The sequence below is a fragment of the Cladophialophora psammophila genome (assembly GCF_000585535.1).
Source record: "Cladophialophora psammophila CBS 110553 chromosome Unknown aczJe-supercont1.3, whole genome shotgun sequence".
In the NCBI taxonomy this organism is placed as follows: domain Eukaryota; kingdom Fungi; phylum Ascomycota; class Eurotiomycetes; order Chaetothyriales; family Herpotrichiellaceae; genus Cladophialophora; species Cladophialophora psammophila.
In genome coordinates, this window is record NW_006912924.1 from 2,035,175 (window position 1) to 2,061,272 (window position 26,098).

A 26,098-nucleotide genomic window follows, 5' to 3' on the forward strand; every position below is an offset into this window, starting at 1 on the left:
CCCTCAGAACGTGTTGAGTTTCTTCGACCTCTGAATGATGCTCGAAAAAATACGTCGAGCAACCCGCTCTCCAATATCAATTTCCAAAAACACCACAGGTAGCAGACTCCAAAACAAGCAGCACCAATGCACGCGTTCACCACCACCCATAAATCAGGCTTATCTTCAGGTGGGGTTGTAAATGCCGCCAGAAGATGCCAGAATGCCATGACAATGTAAGTCTGAAAATGTAAAATTTTGGTGGGTGTTGCCAAATCATCGGGTGCCTGTGGTCGGCCGGTGACATTCTCGTGATCAGGGTCGTAGTAGGCGCTTACGCTGGTCGGTGGCAGCCCCAGCAGGTAGCACCACAGAAGCGATACCACGACATATGGGATCGTGAGGCCGTCCCTCTTCAAGAGCGGGAACATCGTCCACACGCCCAGTGCATTTGCCCACCCAATCCACGCCCGATATTCTTTGCTGAGGCCTTGTTTGCTCCCGAGGAGCAACGTCATTGGGAGCAACGGGAGCAGCACCGACTTTTCGTGGACCTGAAACGAGAAGAGAAAAAACCCCCATGCCGATGTAGCTAGCGCATAAGGGAGCAGCGTCTTCTTCGGCACTACCCCAATGACCAACATCGGTCCTAGGATAGATCCGAGAGTGGCAAGAGCGGAAATGCGAGAGAGGTCGACAACCCCCTGTAGCCTGCGGAGTTTGTAGAAAGTGTTGGTGAAGCACCAGAAGTTGGCCACCTTGTCTTCGAACAAGCCGCGGGCGAAGGGAAAGATTCGGTGGACGGCCTGGCTAAGCTGAAGAGCAATCATTTCCGCGGGAACGTTAGGGTCGAGAATTATTCTTTTGTCAGAAAGGAACGGCGGCGGAGGCATCTCAGAGAAGGGGATCTGCTGATAGATGTCGTAAATTGATCCCACAAGCAATGGAGCAAATAAGACCGCGAATGCGAGGGCTGTGATGAGGGAGATTGAAATGAGTCTCCCAAGGCGGATTTGCGGAGTCAGGCAAGAACCAAGCAGGTAGGCGAAGATGACAGGCGAATAGTATAGGGCCATCTGCTTGAATCCAAGCGCGGCGACGAAAAAAATGCAGGACCACAAGAGTCGACCGGCATATATGCTTGACAAAGCTGCGACAACCAAGCCAAGCATGACGGTATTGTATTGGAAATGGCCGTGGTCGATGAGAATGTTCGCTGGCTGCATGAGAATCGCCACAAGGGCAATGGATGCTGAGGTTGTCCCGGTGCCATGGATCCTGCTAAAGTGCCGAAGGAATATGATCAAGGCTGGGACATATACGAGGTATTCCGAGAGGATGACAGTGGCCCGCATGAACACTTTGAGATCTGGTTCCTCCATGCCCCGAGATTTCTCGAGCTCAAACCAGGTTGGATTGAATAGAGATCCCCTTGCTCTCCGTCAGCTCTCGGATTCCCTTCCGCGTTGGGGGAGCTTACACTTCGCCGCACAGCCAGCTGTGATAAACTGTCAAAGGAGGATAGTCCAGTCCCCAGTAGGGAAGGTCATAGAAATACCATTTCGATACTGGCAAATGGATTGTAATCTCCATCCAATGTCGCTGAGCCTCGAAATCTCCATGCATTGGAGGAGTCCTGTAGCCCGAGTGGTCCCAAAGCCCTACGCCCCATCTGAAGAGGCCAACAATCATCAAAATCAGTGGCAGCAGAATCCATTGAGATGTTGTGCCCCGAGCTGGCCACAGAAAAGCCACCAGGGGGAATTCAGGGGTGATGGCATTGCCGTCGTCAGGGTCGAGTTTGACAATGTCAGTGATGGTGTTCTTTCGGATCAGAGCAGGAGGCTGTTTTCGCTTTTTCCGGGGCCTGTGTGAATTTGATAGGTTCGACATGGTGTGGGAAAGACAGACGAGCGGCTGGGTGGCTAAATGAAAATCGCAAGAGCTGGTTCGGTTCAGGTCGGTACTCACTGTGAAGATGCAGGTTTCCAGTGGTTCCCAATGTGGATTAAATGCCCAGACCCAGCCTCTCTGTTAGTTGATAAGATAAGGTTTGTCAGGTGGAGAAATGGAGAAAATTTTGGCTTCAAGAAAAAGTAGGTGAAAGCCCATCCTTCTTGTTTCCTTCTTCATCTCGCACTGCTGGCTTTCTGCTGCACCCGTTATCGAATTTCACCATCGTGGGCATATTTTCGAGGGTATCATTACCTTGAGGTCTATCGAGGGCTCTGTGGGTCTGTTGCTACTGAGGGTTGTCTTGAAGACTCTTTGCAGGTTCCTGCTTGTCTCATCCTGCTGGTGAGTTCTGCTCAAGTTCATCTGTGGTGTTGCGCGTTCAGCAGAAATTCACGTTTCTGCCGGTCTCTTGCAAAAGCAAGTGACTAATTGAGGCCGGGGGCTTTTAATTCCACCTTGTGGATTGAGGGTTTTGCCGCACGCACATAAAACTTCTTTTCGTGGTTCTGCCGGAGAGAAAATTTCAACTCCAGAGGGTTTCAAGTTTGTCACAATCCGTCTTTTGTTCGTATTCAACTAACTAACCATGTGATTTTATCAGTTCCTGTTCAGTATGTCCAAAGTCAAGTCCAAGGCTGTCCCTACCGGGTCCAAACCCGGTGTCCTGTCGAAAGTCAAGGGCGCAGCCGTGACCAAGCCTTCGCAAAGTGTGAAGGCCAAGAGTAAAGTGATTGCCAAGGAGGTTGCTGCAAAGGAGCAGAAGAAAAACAAGAAAAACAAGAAGATCCCGGTCAAGGAGCCAACTCCCGAACCGGAGTCAAGTTCTGAGGAAAGCTCTGAGAGTGAAGACTCGGCCAGCTCTGAGGAGGATTCCGAGTCTGAAGATGAAGTCAAGACCAACAGTGCCAACGGAGTCAAAGTCCATGGACAAGACGATGCAGAGGAAGATTCAAGCGACGAATCCGACTCTGAAGCATCGGCGGCTGAAGACGTAGCTCCGAAGGCGAACGGTTCTGCCCGCAAGGCCAAGCCGGCGACCGATGCTTCGGAAAGCGAGGAAAGCAGCGAAGAGGAGTCTGACGAAGAGGAGAGCTCTGACGAGTCGGAAAGCGATGAAGAGACTGCAGCCCCCAAAACGACCAAGACAACCAAGGAAAATGGCGTCAAGCCTGTTGGCGCTGGCGCTGCTGCTGAGGACAGCGATGAAGATGCTGAGAGTACCGACGAAAGCAGTGATGAAGATCAGAGCAGCGACGACTCTGATGAGTCCGAGGACAGTGACGAAGAAGAGGCAGAATCGAAGCCTGCCAAGCGCAAGGCTGAGGACGTCGAGACGCCTGCCGCAAAGAAGACAAAGGTCGAAGATGATGACGATTCCAAGGGCTCCATCCTCTTCGTCGGCAACCTCTCCTGGAATGTCGACGAGGAGTGGCTGAAGTCAGAGTTCGAAGAATTTGGTGAGCTCGGAGGCGTTCGTTTGATCACTCAACGTGAAGATGGCAGATCCAAAGGGTAAGTCAGCATCTCTGCTGCGTTTGGTTCTATAGTGACTGATGAGATATAGTTACGGTTACGTCGAATTCGTGAATGCCACCGATGCAGCCAAGGCCCATGCTGCGAAGCAAGGCTACGAGCTTGACGGTCGTGTCATGAACGTCGATTTCGCCAACAAGAAGACCGACGCCGGAGACAAACAGGAGAAACGACGCCAATCTTATGGCGACAAGCTTAGTGAGCCCTCCGATACGTTGTTCTTGGGCAATTTATCTTTCGAGATCACCGAGGATGACGTTTACAACGTATTTGCGCCCTATGGAACACCCACCGGGGTCCGCATCCCCACTGACAAAGAGACCGGCAATGTCAAAGGGTATGGCTACGTCACTTTTGCAACCTTAGATGAGGCCAAGGCTGCGCTCGAAGGCGCACAGGGTTCCTACGTCAAGAACCGCCCCATGCGCGTTGACTACGCTCAACCTCGTCAACAGAATGGTGACACTCCCGCTCGCGGTGGCGGATTCGGTGGGTTTGGCCGTGGTGGCCGTGGAGGTACTCGCGGAGGCCGTGGCGGCGGTAGAGACTTTGGCGGACGCGGAGGGCGTGGTGGTGCTCGCGGAGGTGCTCGTGGTGGACGAGGCGGCACTACCAATCGTGGAGGATTTGGTGACTTCTCTGGCAAGAGGACCACGTTCTAAGCTGATGACGCCTGAGCAGTGGTGTTTCATCGACTTGGACCGCATATGGATCACTGGATACGGCGTTATGAGTGGGGAGATTTCATTGCCTGTCTGATCCGTGATTGTATCTCGAGCAATTCCTCTTGGACGCTTTACATGGAAATACGACGACGGCGAGGATTCGAAGGTTCATGTCTTCAAAAGTTCAAAATTGCTTTTCTTTCCCTTATGTCTTGCTTGGTCTAATGAGGAATCATGATTCCTTGAACCATTGTGGGAATTAATGAGTATGGGAAATGGAAAAACTCGACTTTCCATTCAGCCTTTCTATTCTAGGAGTTACTCCAAGTCATATTAATGTACCGAGTACCCTACAAGTTAGGGCTGTCTCGCCCCGATGTCGGGGAGCGGGGTACAGAGTATTGAATGACAAGGTCCCACCACGATATAACACTATGACCTTAGAGCGGTGACTGGTGACGGAGGTCGGTGATTGGATTCATCTGACACCAACAATACCAGCCGACACCGCCAGACCACCGCCAGCGTGGCCTGCGCGCGTGATTCCATCTCTTGATCAGCACTTGTGGCTCTGCCTTTTCACCTGATACGTGTCCCGTCAAATCAATGATCAGCCGTCCATTCGGTGCCGCCTTTGCAGGAAACCTGCTCAGTGGCATGTCTCTACTTGGTGCGTTAACTAATCGAGTGCCTGCATTGTGCATTCCGGTTCCAGAATGCCACCATTTCAGGTCTTCCTTGCATACCCAGCACAGGCTGGCTGAACTGACCTGGTCCTTGGCAGGATAAACGACACCCTCAATCCGCGGTACTCGACATTCGGTAGTCTCTCCCTTTCTCCTCTCAACCTCACTCCCATAACTGCTCTCGATCTGGCCACAATCACCGTCAACTTCGAGCCCGGGAAAGGCTGTCCCCCGCCCTCCCAGAAAGGCCCCGTGGCTGATCGTCGCGATCGCGTAATCGCATTCTCCAGGACAGATCCCCTACATACCTTCGTCATCCATCAGCGGTGAGATCTAGCCTAGGATTCTACCAGTTGTTCTGCCACATCGCTTGGCCTCTCCAAGATCTTGACGTCCCTCGTTTTAAGCAATTTCGAGTCAGAGCTTCTTCGCTATTTCTAGGATCTTTAAGAAGTGAACACTCATTTCTGGGATCCGAGAGGGCGCAGCCGAGGGAAGGTACTTCAGCTTCCAATTCGTTAGCCTACATCCCATAAGGCTACAATTTCTCAAGTATGCGACCGTCTCAAGCAGAGCCATTTGGCTCACTTAGAAGTGAGCGAGGAGAACATCGGGCACCCTGGGCTACAGAGTCTCACCCAATGTCGGCGCCCAATGCGAGTATTCGGGGGATACGCTCTGAAGGTAGAATCTGCTTCCAGCGACTACATTCCACCGACGTGCAGAGTTGCTGACCTTTCCTTAGACTCGTGGGTTGAGATCTCGTCACGCGCTTCGTCTGCCTCTTTATCGTCCACGAACAACGATATCATCACCACCGGACTCCAAGTCCGGTCTCAAGATGAGCGCCAATCCCGTCAACTTCAACCTTCTCCACACCTTGCACATCCTCAACTGCGGTCTACGAGCACTGCGGGAAGTAGCCAAGATGAATATGAAGAGAGTGAGAGCGAGAGTGATCGGGTTCTCAGCAGCTCGAACGAAGAGATCTATCAAGGTGACACAGCGGACGATGATGAAACCTCTACCGCTCTAGGTGTTGATAGCTTGGGCAAAGTGTTCACGCCCCAGCCGAATGCATTCTCGCACCCCCCGTCGTCCCATAATCGAACCGTACCAGATCCCTATTTCCCTCAAGGTGCCGCAGTGGCATCTGAGCCGCAGGCTGACCGCACACTCACTCAGCGCGGCTACCAGCGGCAAATGCAGTCGAGGAACCGCCCTGCCTCGTCACCATACCAACCAGACCATGATGCTGCCTTGCGAGCCTCTCTGACGACTCTACTCTCGTGCGCCGCCGCAGTTCGACCTAAAGGCCCTGATGCCAGACCGCCCCCGCAGCGAGCATCGACGCAACCGACAACTCTGCGGCTTGTCCCCGAATCAGCGCTCGAGAATGCGCCTGGACAGAGACGAACTTCCTCACCCACCAAGCAAACGAAGCGAAAGTCGCGCGAATCGAGCAAAGATCGACCCGCCGCCAAGAAAGTCCGAGCTGCCGGCGCTAAAGCAGCAGCAGCAGCAGAGGCGACTGGCGAGGAGCTGATCAGCCCAACGCTCGCTTCGTGGATGATTTCAGCGGGCGTGGTCCTCGTATTCTCGGCCATCAGTTTCAGCGCGGGATATGCTTGGGGACGTGAGGTTGGAAGGATCGAAGGCGAGATGGGTCTCCCTGGTGGAAGTTGTGGACAAGAGTCAATAAGGTCGACCGGAACCGGGTTGAGAAGGTTGAGATGGAGTTCGGCCGCGAGCAGTATACGCGCCTAGTGACGCATATTTTGCGGTTGGCGTTTGGTAAAGCATCATGAGGAGCAAGAGACGACAACGATAGGGACGATGGAAATTAACTGATACTCTGCTAAAGGGGGAACGGGACGAATCGAATGAAATGATACCCCGGCGGAACCAGTCTTCGACACTAGCTCTTTGCATGACTGGACGTGCATGACGTCGCAGGAAGTACACGAGGCATGGAAATATCAAGGCGTTCTTCAGATCGCTGGCGTTGGGGGGGCCGGCAACAGCGCAATCCTGTGTTGAGCGCATATATAGACATTGAACAGCAGGGCAGTTCCGATGACTTGTTGTGTGATTCCTTCTCGACTGGCTGAATGGTGTCTCAGGACGGTCACAATTTGATGATGTCTTAAATTCTAAGTCCATTGACAGCGTATGATACAAACTAACAACCCATTTTAAACCCCCTTAAGGTCTACATTGACTTTAAGAAATTGCTCTCTCTAATACTCCTCCGTCTCGCCGCCCTCGCGCTCTTGGTAATCTCTTGCCGACGTTGTAAACTCGTCACGGCGTCGTCGCCAGGGCCGGTCAGATCTTTGCTTTGTTCGTGAGCGGGGATTTCTTTGGGTAGGTCTTTCAGGAGACGTTCCTGTTTCTTTTCGTATCGCATGCGTTGCTTTTTGGTCATTGCTTAGATAGTGTTAATAGGTGCTATTTTTGCGAGAATGCTGTACGCATGGAAGGAACGACAGTACCTGATAAATCGACCTTTTCTGCATCGGTTCCAAGTCTAGTCTGATCCAATAAACCCCACAGCCACTCGGGATACTCATCGTCCTCCAATGCCAGGACTTTTGGCTTTGCTTTTGTGTAGCCGAGTCCCCGGAGCTCCTTGCCTCCCGGTACCGAGCTCTTTGGCCTCGCAGACCCTTTCGAGTCCTTGGTCGAGGTTGGTCCAGTCGTCGTCGCGGTCGAGGTCGAGGGAGTGTGCGGTTCGGACAGAGGTTGGGAGATTTCCGATGTGTTTGACGACTGGGTCGGATTAGGTGCGCTTATAGAGATAGCCGCTGGAGCTGGAACCGGAGCGGCACTGGGAGTCGCCGGGACTGTCGATGCGTAGCGCAAGCTGGTGGTGGAGGGTATTATTGTTACATTGCAGTTGGGAGTGAAAGTGCGAATGCGGGAGAGAAACGCACGACGGCAGCTCGAGCAGATCATGGTGTGCGAGAATCTTGGTGAAGCTTGCGAATGAAGGAGATTCTATGTATGCGAGGCTCAGAAGGGTGATTCACGAGTCCAGGGTGGCGAATTAAAGTTGCTCTACTGTTCAGCATTGAACCTCCAAAATTTGGAAAACGTCTCCGCCTGCGAAATTGTTTGCGGACATTTTGCTTGGCTTAATTGAGGCTTCCAGCGGCAAACGCAGACAACCGCGGAGAACCAAAACACATCTCTCTCTTCCTCAAACTTCTGATATATGTTGGACTCCTTCAGGAGCCTTTAGACGATCGATATCTAGCTCGTGCAGCATCCAGCGACTCGAGATCTTTACCCCAACCCGGTCCACAATTTGTTAAGTGTCTCGTTGTCTAGATACAGCCTCGTTCTATCCCAGAGCAAATTCTCCACGTCTATCTATCTCGAATGAACTCTTCACGCAGGCGCCTTTCAACGACATTTGACCACTGGAACAACAATACCCAAGCTGACATCTATAGGATCCACTCAGAATTTCCAGCTGAAGATGGCGACAAAAAGCACAATCGCCGAGACAATCGGGAATACTGGATCAACCTTGAATTTGTCAATCCAGGTCAGCGGGCGCTCCGCCTCTTCTACCTGGAGCACTCTCAAACCTGTGATATAGTGTCTCGCAAAGAGGTCGTTCTGGATCCACCAAAACTTGTTGAGAGCTTTCAGAACGTCCACTTTTGTCTGCAATTCCAACCCCTCGACGCCCATGACAATGTCGGTGACGGCATTCTCGACCCATCCAAGCAACAGATTGACTTCGCGGTACTCCACGAAGAGGGCAGGCCTGTTCTTCCGGTGCTTCAAACCAGAATCCGTGGAACCAGTGTGGACTTTTCCCACCATGTCAATGTACTCCCAAAACTTGCTCTCGGGAGTCCAGTCGTGGTTCGAGACCAATCTGACCAGGTAACCTTGCAAGAAGTCCTTCCGATATCTGATGTTTTCGTGGCCCGCGTGAAGGTCGCGCACATTTGCTTCTGCGGTGACGCCTTCCTGTGACTGTTTCGGCGCAAAAGATGCGGCGGTGATGTCGTATTTGAGCAGGTGGTCGTAGACGGCGTCGACGACGTTGGTGACAATAGGAGCAAGCACAGGCTTGCAGGCTTCAATGAGTTTTCCATCTTTAGCTGCGTCCTATTGAAGGAATGACTGCATGTATTCCATGCGAGCAGCGACCTCATGGTTGATAACAGCTCCGTTAATGTGCTCCATTTTGAGTTCTTTGTTTGCCAGAGGCTCAATTGGATAGTAATTCAATCCCTTGTCTATATATACAGAGCTTCGATGGATTTATGGCACTCACAGTCAGGTCGCGATCAGAATGGAGGTTACCATTTCCGCGGCGGTGATATCGAGAGCTCTGATTTGCTCGGTGAACCGGTGGCATTTTGCTTGCCTTGCTTACCTCATTCTTCCGAAAACTCCTGGTGCCTCCTATGGCGAAAGTGGGATCGTGGGCAATCTGCAACTGAGTGGGTTCACATTCACGGCCATGCAGCGGCCGAAGACGCGTTGCCTGGGGAGAACATATCAACGGTCGTGCTCTAGCTATCGACTTCGAGCAACTGCTTCTCCGCGGCTGCTGTAGCCCCTCCAATCTCCAACCAACCGCCTCGAAGTAACAACTACCGCACCAACAGCTCGATATTGACTTGCTCGCACAGCGCTTGGCCCTGTTTTATGACGCTGGGAAACAAGATAAAACTAATGGTCGGACACAAGGCAGCCAAGCAACAGCAGAGAGTGTCTCGCTGGTCGCTTCTCGCGAGATATACCGACTTCGCGCATGGCGGCCGAAGCCCAAGAAACATGCAAACCGACCCATACTCAGCACCGAAAAGTGAAACGAGGCCGTGAAAGCGTTTCTGTGTGTCATTGATCTCGCCTGAGAACCCAGTATTTGATACACAGACGCAACGGGCTATTACTGACTCCGAGGAGTCCAAAAAGGAATTCTTTCCCCTTTGGCCAACGTTCCATTTCCCAGGCCAAGCACAAGCATCCTCCATGTTACTGTACCCAGCTGATGAATCCGTCTCCTGTCCCGTTGATCCAAGATATTAAAGCGTTGTAAATGGTTAGTCTCGTGCGTTATGTCAGCAATCATGCTTACCCCAGGAAAGACTGCCTTGATACAACGTCTCGACAATGGAAGATTCCAACGCCACGAGCTAATGTTCCAAGGGCGCAGCTAGAAAGCAAAGCTTATGGCGTCAATCCAGTCCACAATGAGAGGCAACATAGTTCAGATGATGACGGAGGCGTAACGATATTATCTCTAGACGTCTAGCTCACAGTGACAACATATATCACTTTTCAGCCTAATCCGAGATGTTTGAGCAGAACCACAATTTGGCCTCCGGAGCAAAAAGTTTCGTTAGAAGGCGTTATTTTAGAGGCTTGATAGGAGCAATATTGCTATGGATGAGGAAAATACAACGAGCTTAGAAGGGCAATTCTCGACTGAGTCGATCATAGTGTAGCTGTAAAGGAATGGCACCTTGAATTCATTGTATTGCCACCGCCTGGCGTGACACTGGAAGCTTCCACCTAAACCACTGAAATCTCTGTGACGCCTCGCTCGTACACGCACCCTGAACAGCTTTTGATAGAGATAGTTTGGCCAAATTGCCTGTCGCCTTGATGTTGTATAGAGCCTGCTTTATTGGCTTGTACGAGCTGTCTGCCGGAAATACCAAGCCTTGGCCCTGCGCGCGTTGCACCGGAGACACAGTGCACCATCCATCCGAGAAATATTGGCGTCCATGGTTTTAGCAGGATCTGACTTAGAGTATTCGGGCTTTCGGTCCCCGTTGGAGAGTAGCATATATGGCGGAGGCGCCTCTTCCGAGCGGAAATCGGAGTCTATGGTATCCTCGAAGAAGCTTTGTGGTGAGTTGGAGTCGGGGGGTTGTACGTATGAGGATGTTATGGGATGGTATATTGGACATGTACCGGCATGCTCTATGGTTGTTGCCGGCACACACGAACCGCTCCGTGAGCTTTCCGTATTCGAAGACGGAGATTTGCCGATGCTGGAGGTACCTCGACGGAGGTCCTTAACGGCGTTGCGGAGAGACATATTGAGAGTGAAGTTATAGTACGCCGTGAACATTACCCAGAAGTTGTGTAACAACGTTGAAGAAAGGGAGACGCTGGCCTTGCTCTTGGATCTTTCATTGGGGGAGTAGAGAGGGAAATGTTCTCATTTTATGTGCACTTCGTACTCGTCGTCCTTGCATTCCCTGGCTTCAGCTTCGTATCCCAACTCATGACTGTGAACGATGAGAGTACTTGAAATGGTAGTTGGCCTGACCCTGAGATGTTTGAATCTATTTCCCTCTAGCCTGTCATATCGCATTAACCGACCATCACGCCTTACATATGCTGTTCATGCCTGATTAGCTTATGCGGCTGGTAGCGCAATTACCGTTTCTCCAGCCCAAAGATCGCTCCCAGAAGGCTTATTCACGGGTGTAAGAGAGGCAGAATGAGAGAGACGTTAAAATGCCAAGGTTTCCTGTCAGCAAAGGTCGTGAGAGCCACCGGCGTAGGCGGCCGTATCGAAGGGGGTGATGATTTCGGCAAGGAGGGCTGATGATACTAAAAAAAGGTCCCAAGACGCTGTCTTCTCGTGTTTGGTAGACATACCCGGAATCGATTGGAAAACGGCTGTTTCTGAGTCTTCTCCTCGCCGTGGCAGCCCGAGGATGGCTTTGCTGAAACCCGGATTCAGCTCAGTGGCGTAGCTGGAGATTGGCAGCCACATCTTGCTCAAAAGGTAGAAGGCAAGCGGACGTCGGGCAGACCGGCAGATGTGGCTCAGACCTCGCTCTGGCGGCAAGCAACAATACTGCACGAGCTCAACGATGCAGCTGGCAAGCCATTGATCAAGATAGAAAGTGTTCGATCGACTCCCTAGCGTGCCGGTACCTTACAGGACGCGACAGACAGACGCGGGCTGCGCTATGACGTCTGCTGATTCACATTTCGTAAAAAGGCTGCCCGCGAGCCCGCTCCTTCGCCGTCTTCAATATACTCATGGCGGCTTCAAGAACCGGTCCTTCGTGTCAGCTGGAGCAATGTACAGAGATCAGCAAAGCTCGTTGACTGGCACACGCACTTGTCTAACTCACAGCGCGGCGGTTAGGCGCCGACGCCGACTTCCCGCAACAGCAAAGATCACGTCCACCACTGCTTTTGCTCAGCACAATGGTAAGAGGTTGGGTCTGCGCTTCATTATTCCTGCTGACATTAGCCGGCCCTCTGCATAGGTAGGGCACTATGGCCCACCTGCATCATGCAGCGAGTTCTGTCTTGACCTGCTGTTGACAACGACCCGCGTTCGAGTCGCCGAAAAGACCGGGCAAACTAAGAGAAGGGATCAACAAGGATAGGACAATGGCTGTTCGGGAGTTGATCACAGCCCTATATTGGCTAGTCATGCCACACATCATCGTCTGAAGCCGTCGGAGTTTTCTGAGACTGCCTTCGCCAGTCCCTGCTGCGCCTTGTTAACCAATGGCGATATCTGTCGAATCACTTGTCCAGCCCTTTGATACGGTCGTCGCGCCCGGAAATCTACATGGCCGGCTTGTTAGATATAGCGCTCGTGTTGGTGTTCTGGTTCGCGATGCCGTCCATGGATGAGTTTTCTAGTAGGCAATACAGCTTGCCCAATGTCCAGAAATCCGAATTCGAGTAGATGGTCCAATGCATGCAAAGTGCGTTCAATTCGTACTATGGCTTAGCAATGCCGTCAGATGGACATGAGAAACAACCAACATGTCGTTGATATCGTGAGAAGGAAGCGAGTAAGCACATTGACCAGACTTACGGAACATATGGCCGGGTGTGGATGTCGGCGACAAGCAAGTCTTCCGGTCATGTTGTCGTATTGGAATTACTCTGATTGTCTTACAGGACTTTCCGAAATCCTGCCAGAATTCGGGGTCGCGAGAATCCCGGCAAGTACTGCACAAGATTTCAGAATTCCATCCTCACTTTTCTGATCATCCTCATGCCCAGCATACAGGGCCATCTTCCTCTAAGCGTGCTGCTGTCACTCGGGCGTTGGTTTAATATCATACTAACCTTATAGGCTGCTGTCAATGTCGCTCTTAACGTTGGAAAAGGATGTGGAGGAATCTCAAGTTCAAAGAGATGAGTCTGACCGAACACTTTGATGGAGTCCCTGAGTGATCGGGATCAAGTAACGCAGAATTCCTGGTCCACGTCTAAAATGAATCGCTGTGTCGCTTATTACGTTCCCCGGTACGAGCTTGACGTTTCATCACAGGGCTCTTCCAATCAACCCCTCAAGGATCTGTACACTGGACATTGCCACAATCTTGGCCTCCTGTGTGGTTGTAACGACGCGTATACCACTGTCTTTCGTCCTCCTGAGTGCTTGAGCATTGCGCCTTTCATCACTTGTCGACCCCAAATCCTGACCTATTCCGTTTGTGTCTCATATCGTCTTTCTTATCAGCAAGCGACCACTTTCTAAAAAGGAAACGGATCTAGGACAATATAGCAATTAGATTGCTAGCCAACTCGGAGAGATTGCGCTCTTTAAATTCAAATCATAACCGGGCAGGGCCGGTATCGAACTAGATTCCTCAGAATAGCCAACACCAGATTGTAGTAAAAGCCCAGATAAAAGCCTTTCCTCCTACGCTGTTTGTCTTCGTGCTCTTTCCCATCCTCGGGTCCCTGCGGCTGCGGCTTCCGCAGACTCTTGATTGAGAATCCCCTGACTCTAAAGATGTAGTATAGCGAGAGCGCGGCGAGCACGTTGAAAGCAATGTATGCAAACAAGATACTCAGATTCCGATATTGGTCCGATGAGTGAATCCACGACTGTACAAGGAACTGGTTGGCGTTCCGGATGGGACAGTACCTGCAGCTTGCGTTGGCAGAAGGATTGAGTAAGGACCCCGGGGCACCATCCGCCAGGTAAGCTGAGAGATATTGGCCACATGTTTGTCCGGTCGGGGGATCGAAAATTGCCGGTTCATTCTCCGCGCAGACGACAGATCTGTTTACCAGGCCCGTGCCAGCCCACCCACCTATAAGATAGGTGAAGTGGCTGACGTGATACATGAAGACCCAAAATCCAGGGAGTGCGGTGGGCACTTGCAGTACGCCGTTGAAGTGCAGGGTCAGCGTGAACAGGATGGTCGACAGAGTGGCCGCCGACTCGATGTTCGGCATTGTGAAAATAAGCATCTGCGAACACGTCGAGCCGAAAAGCAGGAATTGCAGACAAAATGCCCACATGAGAACCCGAGTCTCGGATTCGTGATTAAGTCCGAAGACAGGGAAGTACCAGCACGCCCATGTGGCCACGGAGAGGCAGACCTGGTAGGGGATTCCGACAAGGATGTTTGCTGCTATAAAGACGACCCAGCTGTACATCTTTGAAGGGGATTCGTGGACTTCGAACAAAGCGCGTTGTGCAAGGAATCTGGACATGATCTGGGATTAAGAGTTAGCAGTCTGAAACTTAAGCCAGGGAAGTACATACCTGATTGGCATATGTAAATCCTGCTGTTAGACGTATCCCGTCTTCCGCTAGGACGAGTGCTTCAATGGCATGCCGTCTACCATGATCTTGCCGCAAACTTTCCCAACAGTATTGTGACACTGCGCAAGTGTGTCGAATAACGTCGTCTTTCCTGCACCTGAGACTCCCATCAAGCAAGTGAGCGTTCCAGGGTTAACCCAGCCGTTGACGTTGTCCAGCAGGCGTCTGTTACTGCCTCGAATTGCGATGTCCAAAGACAAGTTTTCCCATGTAAAGGTGCCAATTTTCCCACGTTCAATGTCGTTCAATCGTTTGCCGACGGCCCGAGGTCCTGCAGCCAAGTTCGACGTATCATCCACGATGCCAGCGAGGTAAGCAGAAGGGACTTCCAGGTTCCCGACCCCTTTGACTCGACTCCGCCTTCAGTTGGATTCAGGGCCTTTGCAACTCTGTAGTTGCGAAACACGAGTCGTTGCGGTTCTGAATTCGTGGTGGATCTGGATTCTGTGGCAAAGAGATAGAACGCAAAAAAGAAGACTATGTAGGCGAGTACGATCCCAAGATTTCGGCAGAGGTGAGAATAGCTATAGCGGTAACCAGAATGCAGCCACGAATCTCCGGACAAGATACTCTGACCTGGCTCGGCTCCAATCACGGCGGGAGCAAAATTGGAGTTTCCTTGGGCATAAGGAGGTACAAGGCTTTGCGGAGCGCAAAGGAAGTCTCGATCATGTATTTCATTGACAAGCAGCGCCTCATAGATGTAGGCGATTGGGTTGATGTAATTAATCCAGCGAAATCAAGGGTGTATATAGGCAGTTTGAAGTATGAAACCAGTGTAAATGACCATCATGAGAACTGTAATCCCCGAAATGGCATATGCTTGTGGAAGCTGCTTTGAGGAGGCGCCAATGCTGCGGAACATGGTTGACATGACCAGGATACCAACGAAGTTGAATAGTGGGAAAGTGAAGAAGCTTGAAGTGTCGGGTCTCAGTCTGGATAAGAAATAGTAAATAACATCGAATAAGATCGAGATGACGAACTTGACGGGAATGTTGACAATGAAAGCCCCAAATCCACCTGCGAACGGGTGGTAGAATGCGAAGCTGTTCTGCTTCCGCACAATCCCACTTTTGGCGAACAGTGCGGCGATCTCAGTAATGGCCATCAGTGCGTTCAGCAAGGTGGCAAGAAATATCACAACACCTCTGGAATGCAAGCTCGCTGTAGTGTCTGGTGGGTTAAAATAGATGCTACCAACGATCAAAGCAAGGATAATCCGCCTCATTGCAAGAGTCACGGTGGAGTTCCTGTCGTTCCATAGCAACTGAGATGATCTTTTCATGCGTAAACGGATCTGCATCCAGACAGAAAGGAGAAAGGGGGACTTGGCTCGGGTGTGATGTGCCTGTGCAGCGTGATGTGTGGCCCGCAATGCTTCGAGGCGACCATTTTCTTTGGCATTCTCTTGACACCGAGTGATCTCTGCCGTGCAGGCATGGTAATCCTCCGACTTCAGCCAGTATTGTTCGAATTCGATGGGAGTCCTAGGAATTGTGTCTGCATATTTAGGACGAGGTTGGCGTTCCCACGGACTAGTGATGGAGGTGAGGAAATCCGGAGTTTGTCTGTCGCGGAGGGCAATACCATCCCATTCTCTCGAACGGGCCGATTCGACAGGGCCAGAGAATATATGTCAGCCATCATACAGAACCATCACCTTGTTAAAGACGTCAAAGATGCTCTGATTGACCTGATATAGAGCGACAGCTTGAGTAACTCCAGCAACATCCGCGAGTGTGCGCAGGGTTATGGAGGATCACCCTGGGCTCTGGTTTGCATCTGGTCACAAACATCAGAAGTCGGGCAAGATCAAGCCATGGACTTGCGGCAGTTGGTTGCAGAGCTAGACTGGACCCTGTGCCGCAGACAGTGAGTGATTTGAAGCAAACTCCAATGTTGCTTCGCTTGATGCCATCTTCTCTGACCATCTGAACGAAGGTCGAGGCCCAAGAATCGAAAATCGAATTCCTCATTTTCAGGGTCTCTGGAGGGACGATATCAGCGAGAGATTTTGGTGCGATTCTCATATCATTCGATATTCTCGTTGCGATTGTCGTCAGCTCGGGGTCCTGTTGCTTGACATGCAGGTATCTGTGGTGGCGTTTGGGTTTCTTCCGTTCAGCAAGTGTCTCAAGTCCATCCCGAAGGCGATCGTGTATAGCTGCTTCGTAGATCTCCTGGTAGTCTTCTTCGGTGCTCGACGCCGTACTGATTTCACGTTCCATTGGAGCCTGCGAGGATGAGACGGCTCCTGGTCAAGACTAGTAAGGTTTATTAGTCTCGGTGAATGGAGGGAGATATGATATAGTGTGTCATAGTCGAGATGAACATCGGGACGCTCCAACCCTTAGGAGAAGGGATCCTCACCTTGAAGTATACTCCGCTCACTTACGAAAGTCCTGAGCAAGCCGACTTGGGGAGCGTTGGCTTCCATGACATCATTGCAATACGCGCGCACAGCGGCGCCAAAGTCGAACCCCCCAAATGCAGACATTATTGCGGCATCCTTGTACTCCTTAGGACGCCGGTGTGAATTCGAAATATCAGTCCATGAACTCAAGAGACAGATTAAGTTGTTGAAGTTTGTTTTGCGTTGTGAACTGGTTCGCATCAACTGCCACATTAGTGCAATGCATGCGGATACTCGCGCAACACTAGCCGTCGAGCCCGTCTAGAACCACTAGCTCTTGCTAGCGTCTGGAAAGCTCGCTAAAACCTCAGTAGTATAACCCGAAAACATCCCAAAAAAGAACTGCGCCTCAACTTTGGGTTCTTCTCAGCTGCTTGAATTGAACTAGTCTTCACGCAAGATCCTTCCACATTGTGGGACAGGGAGCGGTGATGAGAGTATCGAGGCGGTATGGTATTGAGTATCTAAGAGAGAGAGAGTCTGTCTGACAGCTATGTGCTGGGTAATCAGCGCCAAGGCGCTAATGACTCAACCACATGTTGGTCACTAGTCGCTAGATGCAACTGTGCGAAGTGAGCCACGCACTATCAAGAAGATTCTGCGACACCGGCACGCAAGGAGCCTGGTTCACAGGTTCGCCAGCCATTCGATGAACCTGGCCGTGTTGTCTGGTGGCTGGCCTTCGTACGAGGAGGTGATGATAACAACAGGGTGATCTTTCGGCAAGGCGTTTGTTGCGCTGTCCAAGTCGCGAACATCAGCATGGAACTCGCGAAGTCCCGCCTCAGCTGCAAGCCGTTGGGCAAGGGCTTGACAAGTGCCTGTGTTCGAGCCGTAGAGAACGGTGATCGGTTTTGAGCATTGGGAAGCCTTCCCAAGTTTTTCCAGAAGAAAGTCTGGTGGACTGGGAGTCATTTGTGCCTTTGCTGTGTATGAAGAGGCCCATTGCTGTGGCGTCCATATTCTTGCGAGGAGTGACTCGAATGTAGAAGTCGTGCGGCTTAATAGTTAACGCTTGTCTGATAACCGGTTTGTAGTTTGGGTCATCAAAATTCGCATTGAAGTTCTGCAGAATCATCGCGAGCACAAGCATGGCCTCTTGCCAGGCAAAAGGCCTCCCAATACAAGCTCGCTTTCCGTTTCCGAATGGCTATTCCGTGTTAGTTTCTCCCGAGTGCTGCAGAACAATCACTTGCCTTCCAGCAGCTAGGGTATTTCGATGTGATTCTGTCAAAGTCCTCATCCAACATCCGGTCCGGGTCAAATTCATGCGCCGCGTCTCCCCAAATCTTCGGATCTCTCTGAGCTTTGCCCAGCAGGATGATGATATTATCCATAGGCTCAATCTTATACTTTCCGTTGTCAAGAGTGACTACTTGGTGAGAGATCGCAGGATTGATTTGCTTTCAGAGAACGGGGACCGTGGGAGTAAGACGGACTGTCTCGCGCAGCACAGCATTCAGGTACTTCAGTTTAATGATGTCGTTGGCTTCGACGGCTCGGCTACCAATGACTTCGTCAACTTCCTTCTATGCTTTGAGGTAGGCGTTGGAATTCTTCAGGAGTTCCATGATGGCGAAAGAGAACAACCCATAGGTTGTTTCATGGCCTGAAGAGATCAGTCAAAGCTCGAGAAAGAGGTTGTAACTTACCAGCAATGAGAAAACTGATCATTTGGGCGATTACAGGTTCATTCCGCATGGCCTTCCTGTCTTTGGGTCTTTGCCATACATCATGGTATTCAAGACATCTTTCTTGTCTGTCGGATCGGCTTTGCAGTTTTCTCTATGATGCTTTTCCCAGTGTCTTCCAACACCTTTCGAGCCTCCACGGTCTCTGCATTCGCCTTGAACAAGAGACTTTAGACGAAGGAGGGCCTGCTTGATCTTGCGGTGTTTTCCGTGAAAAGGAAGTTCATCGCTTGTACAAATGGGTGCATCGATTCCTGGTAAAAGGAGTTGAAGCGGTAGCTCATTGTGCAAAGAGCGATCGTGTCCAGCGTCAACCTAGTGAAATCTTCTGTGGCCAAAATCTTATTTTCCGGTCCTTTCCTGGCCCAGGTTAGGATCAGCTGATTTGCGATGTCTTTCATATTGGTGAACATTTCCAAGACAGGTAAAGGGGCAAAGGCTGGCATCAGGATTTGGTGGCCCTGACCCCAGTCTGGATCTTCATTGCAGGCCGTGAGCAGCCCCTTGGGGCCTGGTCTTTCCGAGTTGGTAGCAGGTGGAACCTTGACGAAGCGTCTCTCGTCAACCAGATTCTCAAGAAGGGCCCCGGAGCTGCAAACGATGCGTCTCTTCCCGTTCAAGGTAATTTGATAAATGGGGCCCGTAAATCTCTGCGAAACGCTCAAGGCCGCGGATGGGAGTTGCTCGATCTTCCCAGATGTCGAGAGTGTTGCTATTAATTGGAAGGCGGCGAGGTCCTGGAATCGTTTTGGTCATGTTGGATAAGTATGATGGGTCTTCAATCGCCTGGCGTTTGGGTGGTGGATGAAGAAGACAATCTAGCGCGACGTACGGCCGTATATACTGACAGGGACCGACATCAGTGCCTCAGGGAGATCTTGAATTTAGAGCTGAATTATGGTTTGCCGATAACGATTTTTTGTGCCCAGCTCGTCATGAGAAAGCTCAATGTGTCGGCGACGCGACGGAGTCTAGATACAGTAGGAGTCGCGAACGTTAAGAAAGCGGGAGCTCGAAGCGGAGTAGCCTCACTCTGCGCCGAAGCAAAAGCCATGTGCAGAGTGTCTCCCGGCCAGAATGGCAGCCCTTTCGAACCTGAAGTGGAGCAAGCTGAAGCAAAGTTTGGACAGCCTCAACAATCACATCGTACCCTGTATTTTTCGGAATAATAATGGATGGGAGCTAAATGTCCATGAAAGTGCAATGCATCCACACACTTTACGAAGCTCGGCTAGCCAGCGCCGGGCTGTACAAATGGCTGTCAGAATTCCCTTTAACACTCTGGTCGTGCGCTTGTTTCGTCTCCGCTCATTGGAGGTGGAAACTTGATCTTTGCAGTAATCCGTGCGGAGTATCATGCCTCCAGTCTCTTTGTGTCCTCACTTCCCGCTAAATGCCGTCCATCACGGTGTATCCGCTGGTATCGCCTTTTCGACATCCACGGCGCGGTGTAGCACTCACATGTATTCAAATGAATAGGAAGAGACAGGTCAGAATCAGATAGATCTCCTACCGATGTTGAGCTGAGTGGAGAGGTTATTGAGGAGGCCCTCTCGGGAGGACTTTGATTGTTTACATTGGATCATAAGTAGGAGCCGTCCTGTGTGAGGGTGACGATCTATGTGCGCTACAACCGGGGCTTTGACTTACAAATGAACGGTGGATATCATACAAACTCCGTCGCGCTCAGAGAATTTTGCGCGGGATGGCTTGGGATATCGACCGCTACTTGCCCACTCTCAAGTATACGACTAAACGAGCACACTCAACGGAGAGAGCTCTGCTTCAACAGGAGACAAGAATAGGTCAGCTTCGACAATGCTACATCCGTAGAATTTGCATCTGAGCTTGTCACTGCTGTATCACCAACCAGATTTTGACAGACCTGAAGAATCTCAAGAACTGTTATCCGTTATCGGTGAGGGACAGCAGGCAATGCGCTTTCCATAAGGTATATTGGCCAGAGAACAGTCAGCCGAAATCCCGCTTACTACAATCCAACATGGTTGTGGACTTGCGCGAATTCTTCACAACCGAAGACGGAACCCCAGGAGTGACCCAAAGACGAGCATTGAAGACCACACCTTCAAAACTTGCCACCATCAGAGAGTTCTTGCGGGACCATAAGGTTTTCGCTGACTAGAAGTATGATGGCATCGAGTCGCTCCGGCTGAGAATTTGGGGTGATATGGCTGAGCTTCCCTTGGTCGTGAAGTTGTGGAAACGGGCGCGGATAGATGAAGTCTGCGCTCTGTAGCCACAAAGCTGGCTGTAGAGTTTCACGGGCTGATTGAGTATTCCATGTAAGCTCATGCATTCGAGATTGGTTTGCCGCGTCGAAAAATTCCTGGTGATCACGCCAAGTAGTGAAGGCTTTTCACCAGAAAGGCCGATCTCTCCGGTGAACTGGCGATGCAACTCGCAGGGCTGGAAAGCCGAGAATGGCGTGACTCTCTTAGGAATGAAAGATGCAGGATCTTTTATCGTGAGCTGATACGTGCCGCGCTATTGCAATCGTTCCGTTGATGTCTTTGTGAATTCACCTACGACTAGCGGCCTAGGTGGATCAAGCACTGTAGTGCTGGCAGCCGGGTAAATTTATGCTATCGTAGGGTGCCATTGGGTCAGCGGCAAGTTCAAACCAATTTGAGAATGTTGTAATATTCGAGATTCGACTCGGTCACTGGACTTCTGTGGCCTTTCGATACGTGGTTGACGAGAACTTGAAGGCGAAAGAAACTGCCTGCTTCCCAGCCGGAAATGCCCCAGCCTGAAAAGCTATAGATCCGAAGACCAGGACTGCGGCAACGTCAGACAGCAGGTAGAGCTCTGATCAACCACGAGATAAATCAAGCCTCTCACCACCTGTCAGCGCGAGATCCAGCTTCCCCTAAATGTAAGAAGCAGAGGCTGTTGAACTGCGATTCTAGTGTTGCTGAGAACGAGTGCAAAGACCAAGCGAGAGGAGGCTGTCGACCTGTTCCTTACTTCAATAAAATCACAAAGTCGTGGGCGCATTTGGGGAGATTTGGGAGATGAAGAATTGGTTGCGGAACCGACGAAGGTGGCGCAAGCAGGATATGAAAAGGATCACGGGCGACCGGCTAGCGCAGCCATGGCGTAAAAGACGCTCCTTGGCAGGAGCGCGGAAAGCTTGTTGTTGACAGCAGAACGCCACTGTAGCAAACCAACCAATCCACCAATGCTTCAACCGAGGCCTCTCTATAATAGACTCGGTGCCACCGTTGATCGACAACGAGGTCTGGACAGATCTGGCCAGGTCCAGATCTATTCAGAGGATCGCTTGTTGCCACAGTACAAATATTATATAGATAGGCAGAGTCTCTCTGAAAAGCCAGGGACACAGAACCCAATCAACAAGCTAGATCCACTCCCATTCTATCCACAACACTTGTTTGAACTTTTCGGTTCAGCGCATCCACAGTGATTGTAGCGAGGCTCCATTTGTCGTCTGAATTCGAATCATACTATTGCTTGGGTTATGCGGAAGATGGGATTGGACTAAGAATACATTCTTCTCGCGCAACGGAAAAGGTAGGAAAACATCTCAATCGAGAAAAGGGAGATATATATGGAAGCAGGTGGCGTCTTTGCAAGAATCGAAATATACCTCATAGGCCTTGCCATGATCCCGTTGCGCTTTGCAACCGAATAAGACGCTAGGTGTTAAGTGTTAATACTCATCTTAATGGAATTTTTTTTTGGCGCCAAGGTCTGTCGCGCACAAAGGTCTCAAATTCATGTTACTGACATCACTTTCTCCTTTCCTTTCCTTCCCTTCTCCAGCTTAATTGCTAAATTAATAATTGCAATCTTACGCCTAAATATGGCATTCGATCGTGACAACGTGCCGTAGAGATGTCCCTCCAGGCAGCACTGTATGCTCATTCTGCATCCCACTGACGAGGTGGATGATTGCCCAGGGCCAGTACGACTAGTACGGCCAGTACCCACAGCAATCATTCTACGACTGCCAACCGCAAATTTCCCAACCACGACAATTTCCACCACACCTGTATCCGCCACCCTCCTGTGGGGATGTCAGACCGTAGCTACCAGCGGCACTAGAGGCGCTATTCCCTGCAATAGCTGGTACAGGGTTATCAACACCAGTACGGGAATACCTAGGGGTACAGATATCGACACCATGGCCTCTATCAAAACGAGACATTTGAAACAACCATACAAACAACTGGGCGAATAACAAGGCGCCGGGTCCGTCGCAACACGCCCATCCACGCACTAGAGATGAGATGAAAAGCAGCGATGGTGATTTACGGCAAGATGAAAACACAACATCAAAGAAACAAAAAGACGGAAATAAACGCCAAAATTAGTGCCTGTGCTGCTACACTTTCGGTCACTTTGAGAATGGTACTTGTCGCGCCAATCCAGATGGTGGGGTATTCCCAATATATAGAACAACTTGGAGCAATCATGTAAGTGGAGAGAACTATCCACCCGGCCCGCCCAAAACTCTGATTGAGGTCCAGAAGATTGTCTATCTCATCATGCAGTTCCTGAGCATTGACATGGACACCTTTGCAAAACATCAAGATAGTCTGCTCTCTCTCATTGCTTCCTATCTTGAAAAGCAGCTTTCTCCAGAAATATTCGCCTTCTAGCTTCGTTATATGTTCTAATGTGCCGTAATAGTTCATGATCTCGTGAAAGGAACCCCAAAAGTTCAGTGGCGATATGTTTCACCAGTTGTACCCGACTATGAATGAGCTTCAGGAGGTTCCAAGAAAGAGATCGAAGAAGGGAGGCTTTCTCCAGACTGTATTTTATGAGAACAGCTTGCTCGCCATTAAAGATGATGTGAAGAAGATCTAAATCACGGTAGAAGAATACCACGAGGCCACCGAATAGATGAAAGATTACATCCGACGGTACCTGCACGCGAGAGAGGTTGCGATCAGGTTTTTTTTTTGGTAATAAATTGACTTTCCGTAGAGATGCACGCAAAGGAAAGCATATCCTGGACGCATTTTCCGCTCTGACCAAGGTCATGGTCGCTGTGCCACGCCTAGACTGTGTCTTCGGCATAGGACACGATAACTTTGTGCTGTCGGATCTTACTGGTGCAATTGATAGATGGACCAGAATCGCGCGAGAATGGAGACCAACTCTCCAGTGAAGCGAAGCATCAAATTAGCAGATCCCTGGAGACGTTTCCGACGATTGAGTGAAGGCGGAGGCGCAAATGTAGCGAATACTTTCCAATACTGATTCTTCATCCTTGAGAAGAGCAGGAATGATACTTTTGAGGTAGACTCATCCTTCCGTGATCCCCAATACAACTGATATCACTTTCGTTTGAGAGGCAAATAACACTCCACTCCATTCCGAGGATCAGGAGAAATTGGTGTAAAGAGAGCATGTCGTGGGCTGCTGAATCCGAATCGCCGGCAACGCTGCTTGATATTCAGATCCGTGGAGGAAAAAAGAATTTAGTATTTCGACAAAGTCAGGATTCTATCCTTTCATTTGCTGTTGAATAATCCCAATGCCCAGAAAAAGCCACGGCAAAATGCGCTAGGCAGGGATGTCTCTTGCACAACGTACCCTGGCTAGCCCTGGTCACGGTATCCTGAAGATACCTGAGCTGATGCCAATCTTTAAATCATGATACCGCACAGTAAGCTCAATTCACCCTCGAAGGCTGCCCGCGTTATTGCAATGTGCATTCGCCGTAATGTCGGTACCTTGTCACCCATCTAGTGGTAGACCGATTTCACGATGATCAGAGTTCTAGAAGGTCGAGATCGGCAGGCTAAGCCTCAACAAAAAGCCACTCTACGCTTCCCATTTTCACAATAACTCTCCCGTTGACTCCTCTTGGGGAGGGGAGGGGAGATTGGAATCTTGTCTCTATGCATCCTGTGGAAGTGTTAACTAGGAGATGTCCCTCTCAACGGTTTGGGGAAGCATGACCCTGTCTCTGACATTCTCCAAATCCACTGATCTTTTGGAGATGGTCAAGGATGATTCAAAACTAAACCCCACGGAGGATAACCGCCCATCTGTCGAGTCAAATCCTGCCACAATCTCTACCGAAAATGGCTGTTATCGACCACACTGCCCAGCTCGCCCACTTCTTTTCCCAGTTGAGGTATGACGACCTCCCTGAGCAGGTTGTTGAGCAGGCGAAACGGGGGATTCTCAACAGCCTGGGTTGCGCATTGGGCTCCTCAGAAACCTCGTCAGCGCAGAAAGTCTTTTCCTTGATCAACCAGGCTGATCAAGCAACTCTCCTTGGCAGAGTCGACCGGGCAAGTGTGGAAGATGCTACATTGCTCAACGGCGTTGCCCTGACAGCAGCCGATTATGACGATACGCACCTTCGAACTGTGATTCACCCTTCCGGAACGCCCCTTGCGGCTCTTTTCTCATGGGCAGAGAACCGTCATCTGTCTGGCAAAGAGTTCTTGCTTGCTTTTGTCTGCGGAGTTGAAGCGCAATGCGCGGTGGGAAATGCGATATCGCCGGGGCATTATCGGGATGGATGGTAAGCTAACTCCGGCCTTGAGCGGCCAAAGCTAATTTTCGTAGGCATATCACTGGGACGACTGGATCGTTTGGCGCAGCTGCTGCGGTTGCAAAGACACTAGATCTTGATTCACATCGATTCGCAGCGGCACTCGGACATGCATGCAGCATGGCAGGGGGAATCCGGGCAATGTTTGGGACGGATACGAAGACATTGCACATGGGGAGAGCTGCGCAAAACGGCATTCTTGCAGCAAACCTAGCATTGCATGGATTTGAAAGCTGCACAAGGTCCATTGAATCATGGGCAAAGTTGGTATCGCCAACGGTTAATGAACAGCTGATATCGATACTTGCACAAGATGGGAAATGGCAGATCCTGCAGAACACTTTCAAGCCGTATCCCTGCGGAATTGTCATACATCCACTTATTGATGGCTGTTTGGAAGCCTTTGCAGACGACAAAGCTATCGCTGAGAAGCTGGATACTGTTGACGTCCTCGTGAATCCCCAATGCATTCGGTTGTGCTCAATCAAGCATCCCAAATCCGGTTTGGAAGCCATTTTCTCATTATATCACGGATGCGCAGTTGCACTAGTTCGAGGCCATGCTGGACCATCGCAATTCACAGATCAGGCTTGCAACGATGCCGCGATTACATCTGTCAGAGACAAGGTCAAGGTTGCAACGAATGAAGCAATTCATGATGATGAAGCATATTTGACTTTCCGATATCGTTGCGGCGCGCCTCAGGAGAAGAAGATCCATGTTCAGCACGCCACCGGCTGTTTGACAAGACCTATGACAAAGCTGAGTCTCGAGGAGAAGTTCCTAGATCAAGCAGTACCAATTATCGGAAAGCAAAGAGCTCAAATGGCGATGGAAGCATCCTGGAATCTTGAAAACGTCGGGGACATTGCGGATTTTGCTCGTTTATTCAGTTTGCTGCACCAAAGTTAAATAGAGAGCAAAGGAGAACACTGGTAGCCCTAGACGAAGGCATGTGTTGACAGGCTCGCGAGATCGCCACTCTGGCAAACCACCTGAGACGCTAGGCGTTTCACCAACTGCGCCG

The 26,098-nt window shown here is 50.6% G+C and overlaps 10 protein-coding genes across 10 annotated transcripts; 3 read left to right on the forward strand and 7 right to left on the reverse strand.

Annotated features, from left to right (window-relative positions):
- Positions 1–3: 3 nt before the first annotated feature.
- On the reverse strand, positions 4–1,872 carry A1O5_02922 (alpha-1,3-glucosyltransferase; the record flags this gene model as incomplete). Its single annotated transcript, XM_007743535.1, has 3 exons — positions 4–30; positions 54–1,410; positions 1,460–1,872. 3 exons carry the CDS (start codon positions 1,870–1,872, stop codon positions 4–6), a joined length of 1,797 nt encoding a protein of 598 aa, XP_007741725.1.
- A 676-nt stretch (positions 1,873–2,548) lies between these two features.
- Positions 2,549–4,130, forward strand: A1O5_02923 (uncharacterized protein; the record flags this gene model as incomplete). The annotated part of the gene is made up of 2 exons (XM_007743536.1): positions 2,549–3,447; positions 3,500–4,130. 2 exons carry the CDS (start codon positions 2,549–2,551, stop codon positions 4,128–4,130), a joined length of 1,530 nt encoding a protein of 509 aa, XP_007741726.1.
- Positions 4,131–5,473: 1,343 nt separating this feature from the next.
- Positions 5,474–6,586, forward strand: A1O5_02924 (uncharacterized protein; the record flags this gene model as incomplete). Its single annotated transcript, XM_007743537.1, has 1 exon — positions 5,474–6,586. The coding sequence occupies one exon, from the start codon at positions 5,474–5,476 to the stop codon at positions 6,584–6,586; it is 1,113 nt and encodes a 370-aa protein (XP_007741727.1).
- A 445-nt stretch (positions 6,587–7,031) lies between these two features.
- A1O5_02925 (uncharacterized protein) lies at positions 7,032–7,777 on the reverse strand (the record flags this gene model as incomplete). The annotated part of the gene is made up of 2 exons (XM_007743538.1): positions 7,032–7,249; positions 7,315–7,777. 2 exons carry the CDS (start codon positions 7,775–7,777, stop codon positions 7,032–7,034), a joined length of 681 nt encoding a protein of 226 aa, XP_007741728.1.
- A 507-nt stretch (positions 7,778–8,284) lies between these two features.
- Positions 8,285–9,025, reverse strand: A1O5_02926 (uncharacterized protein; the record flags this gene model as incomplete). The annotated part of the gene is made up of 2 exons (XM_007743539.1): positions 8,285–8,947; positions 8,990–9,025. 2 exons carry the CDS (start codon positions 9,023–9,025, stop codon positions 8,285–8,287), a joined length of 699 nt encoding a protein of 232 aa, XP_007741729.1.
- Positions 9,026–13,393: 4,368 nt separating this feature from the next.
- A1O5_02927 (uncharacterized protein) lies at positions 13,394–14,290 on the reverse strand (the record flags this gene model as incomplete). Its single annotated transcript, XM_007743540.1, has 1 exon — positions 13,394–14,290. One exon carries the CDS (start codon positions 14,288–14,290, stop codon positions 13,394–13,396), a length of 897 nt encoding a protein of 298 aa, XP_007741730.1.
- Positions 14,291–15,141: 851 nt separating this feature from the next.
- Positions 15,142–16,902, reverse strand: A1O5_02928 (uncharacterized protein; the record flags this gene model as incomplete). The annotated part of the gene is made up of 4 exons (XM_007743541.1): positions 15,142–15,973; positions 16,055–16,098; positions 16,169–16,659; positions 16,797–16,902. The coding sequence occupies 4 exons, from the start codon at positions 16,900–16,902 to the stop codon at positions 15,142–15,144; spliced, it is 1,473 nt and encodes a 490-aa protein (XP_007741731.1).
- A 543-nt stretch (positions 16,903–17,445) lies between these two features.
- A1O5_02929 (uncharacterized protein) lies at positions 17,446–17,733 on the reverse strand (the record flags this gene model as incomplete). The annotated part of the gene is made up of 1 exon (XM_007743542.1): positions 17,446–17,733. One exon carries the CDS (start codon positions 17,731–17,733, stop codon positions 17,446–17,448), a length of 288 nt encoding a protein of 95 aa, XP_007741732.1.
- A 946-nt stretch (positions 17,734–18,679) lies between these two features.
- A1O5_02930 (uncharacterized protein) lies at positions 18,680–19,369 on the reverse strand (the record flags this gene model as incomplete). Its single annotated transcript, XM_007743543.1, has 2 exons — positions 18,680–19,246; positions 19,358–19,369. The coding sequence occupies 2 exons, from the start codon at positions 19,367–19,369 to the stop codon at positions 18,680–18,682; spliced, it is 579 nt and encodes a 192-aa protein (XP_007741733.1).
- A 5,223-nt stretch (positions 19,370–24,592) lies between these two features.
- On the forward strand, positions 24,593–25,983 carry A1O5_02931 (uncharacterized protein; the record flags this gene model as incomplete). Its single annotated transcript, XM_007743544.1, has 2 exons — positions 24,593–25,041; positions 25,086–25,983. The coding sequence occupies 2 exons, from the start codon at positions 24,593–24,595 to the stop codon at positions 25,981–25,983; spliced, it is 1,347 nt and encodes a 448-aa protein (XP_007741734.1).
- Between the last annotated feature and the right edge of the window lie 115 nt (positions 25,984–26,098).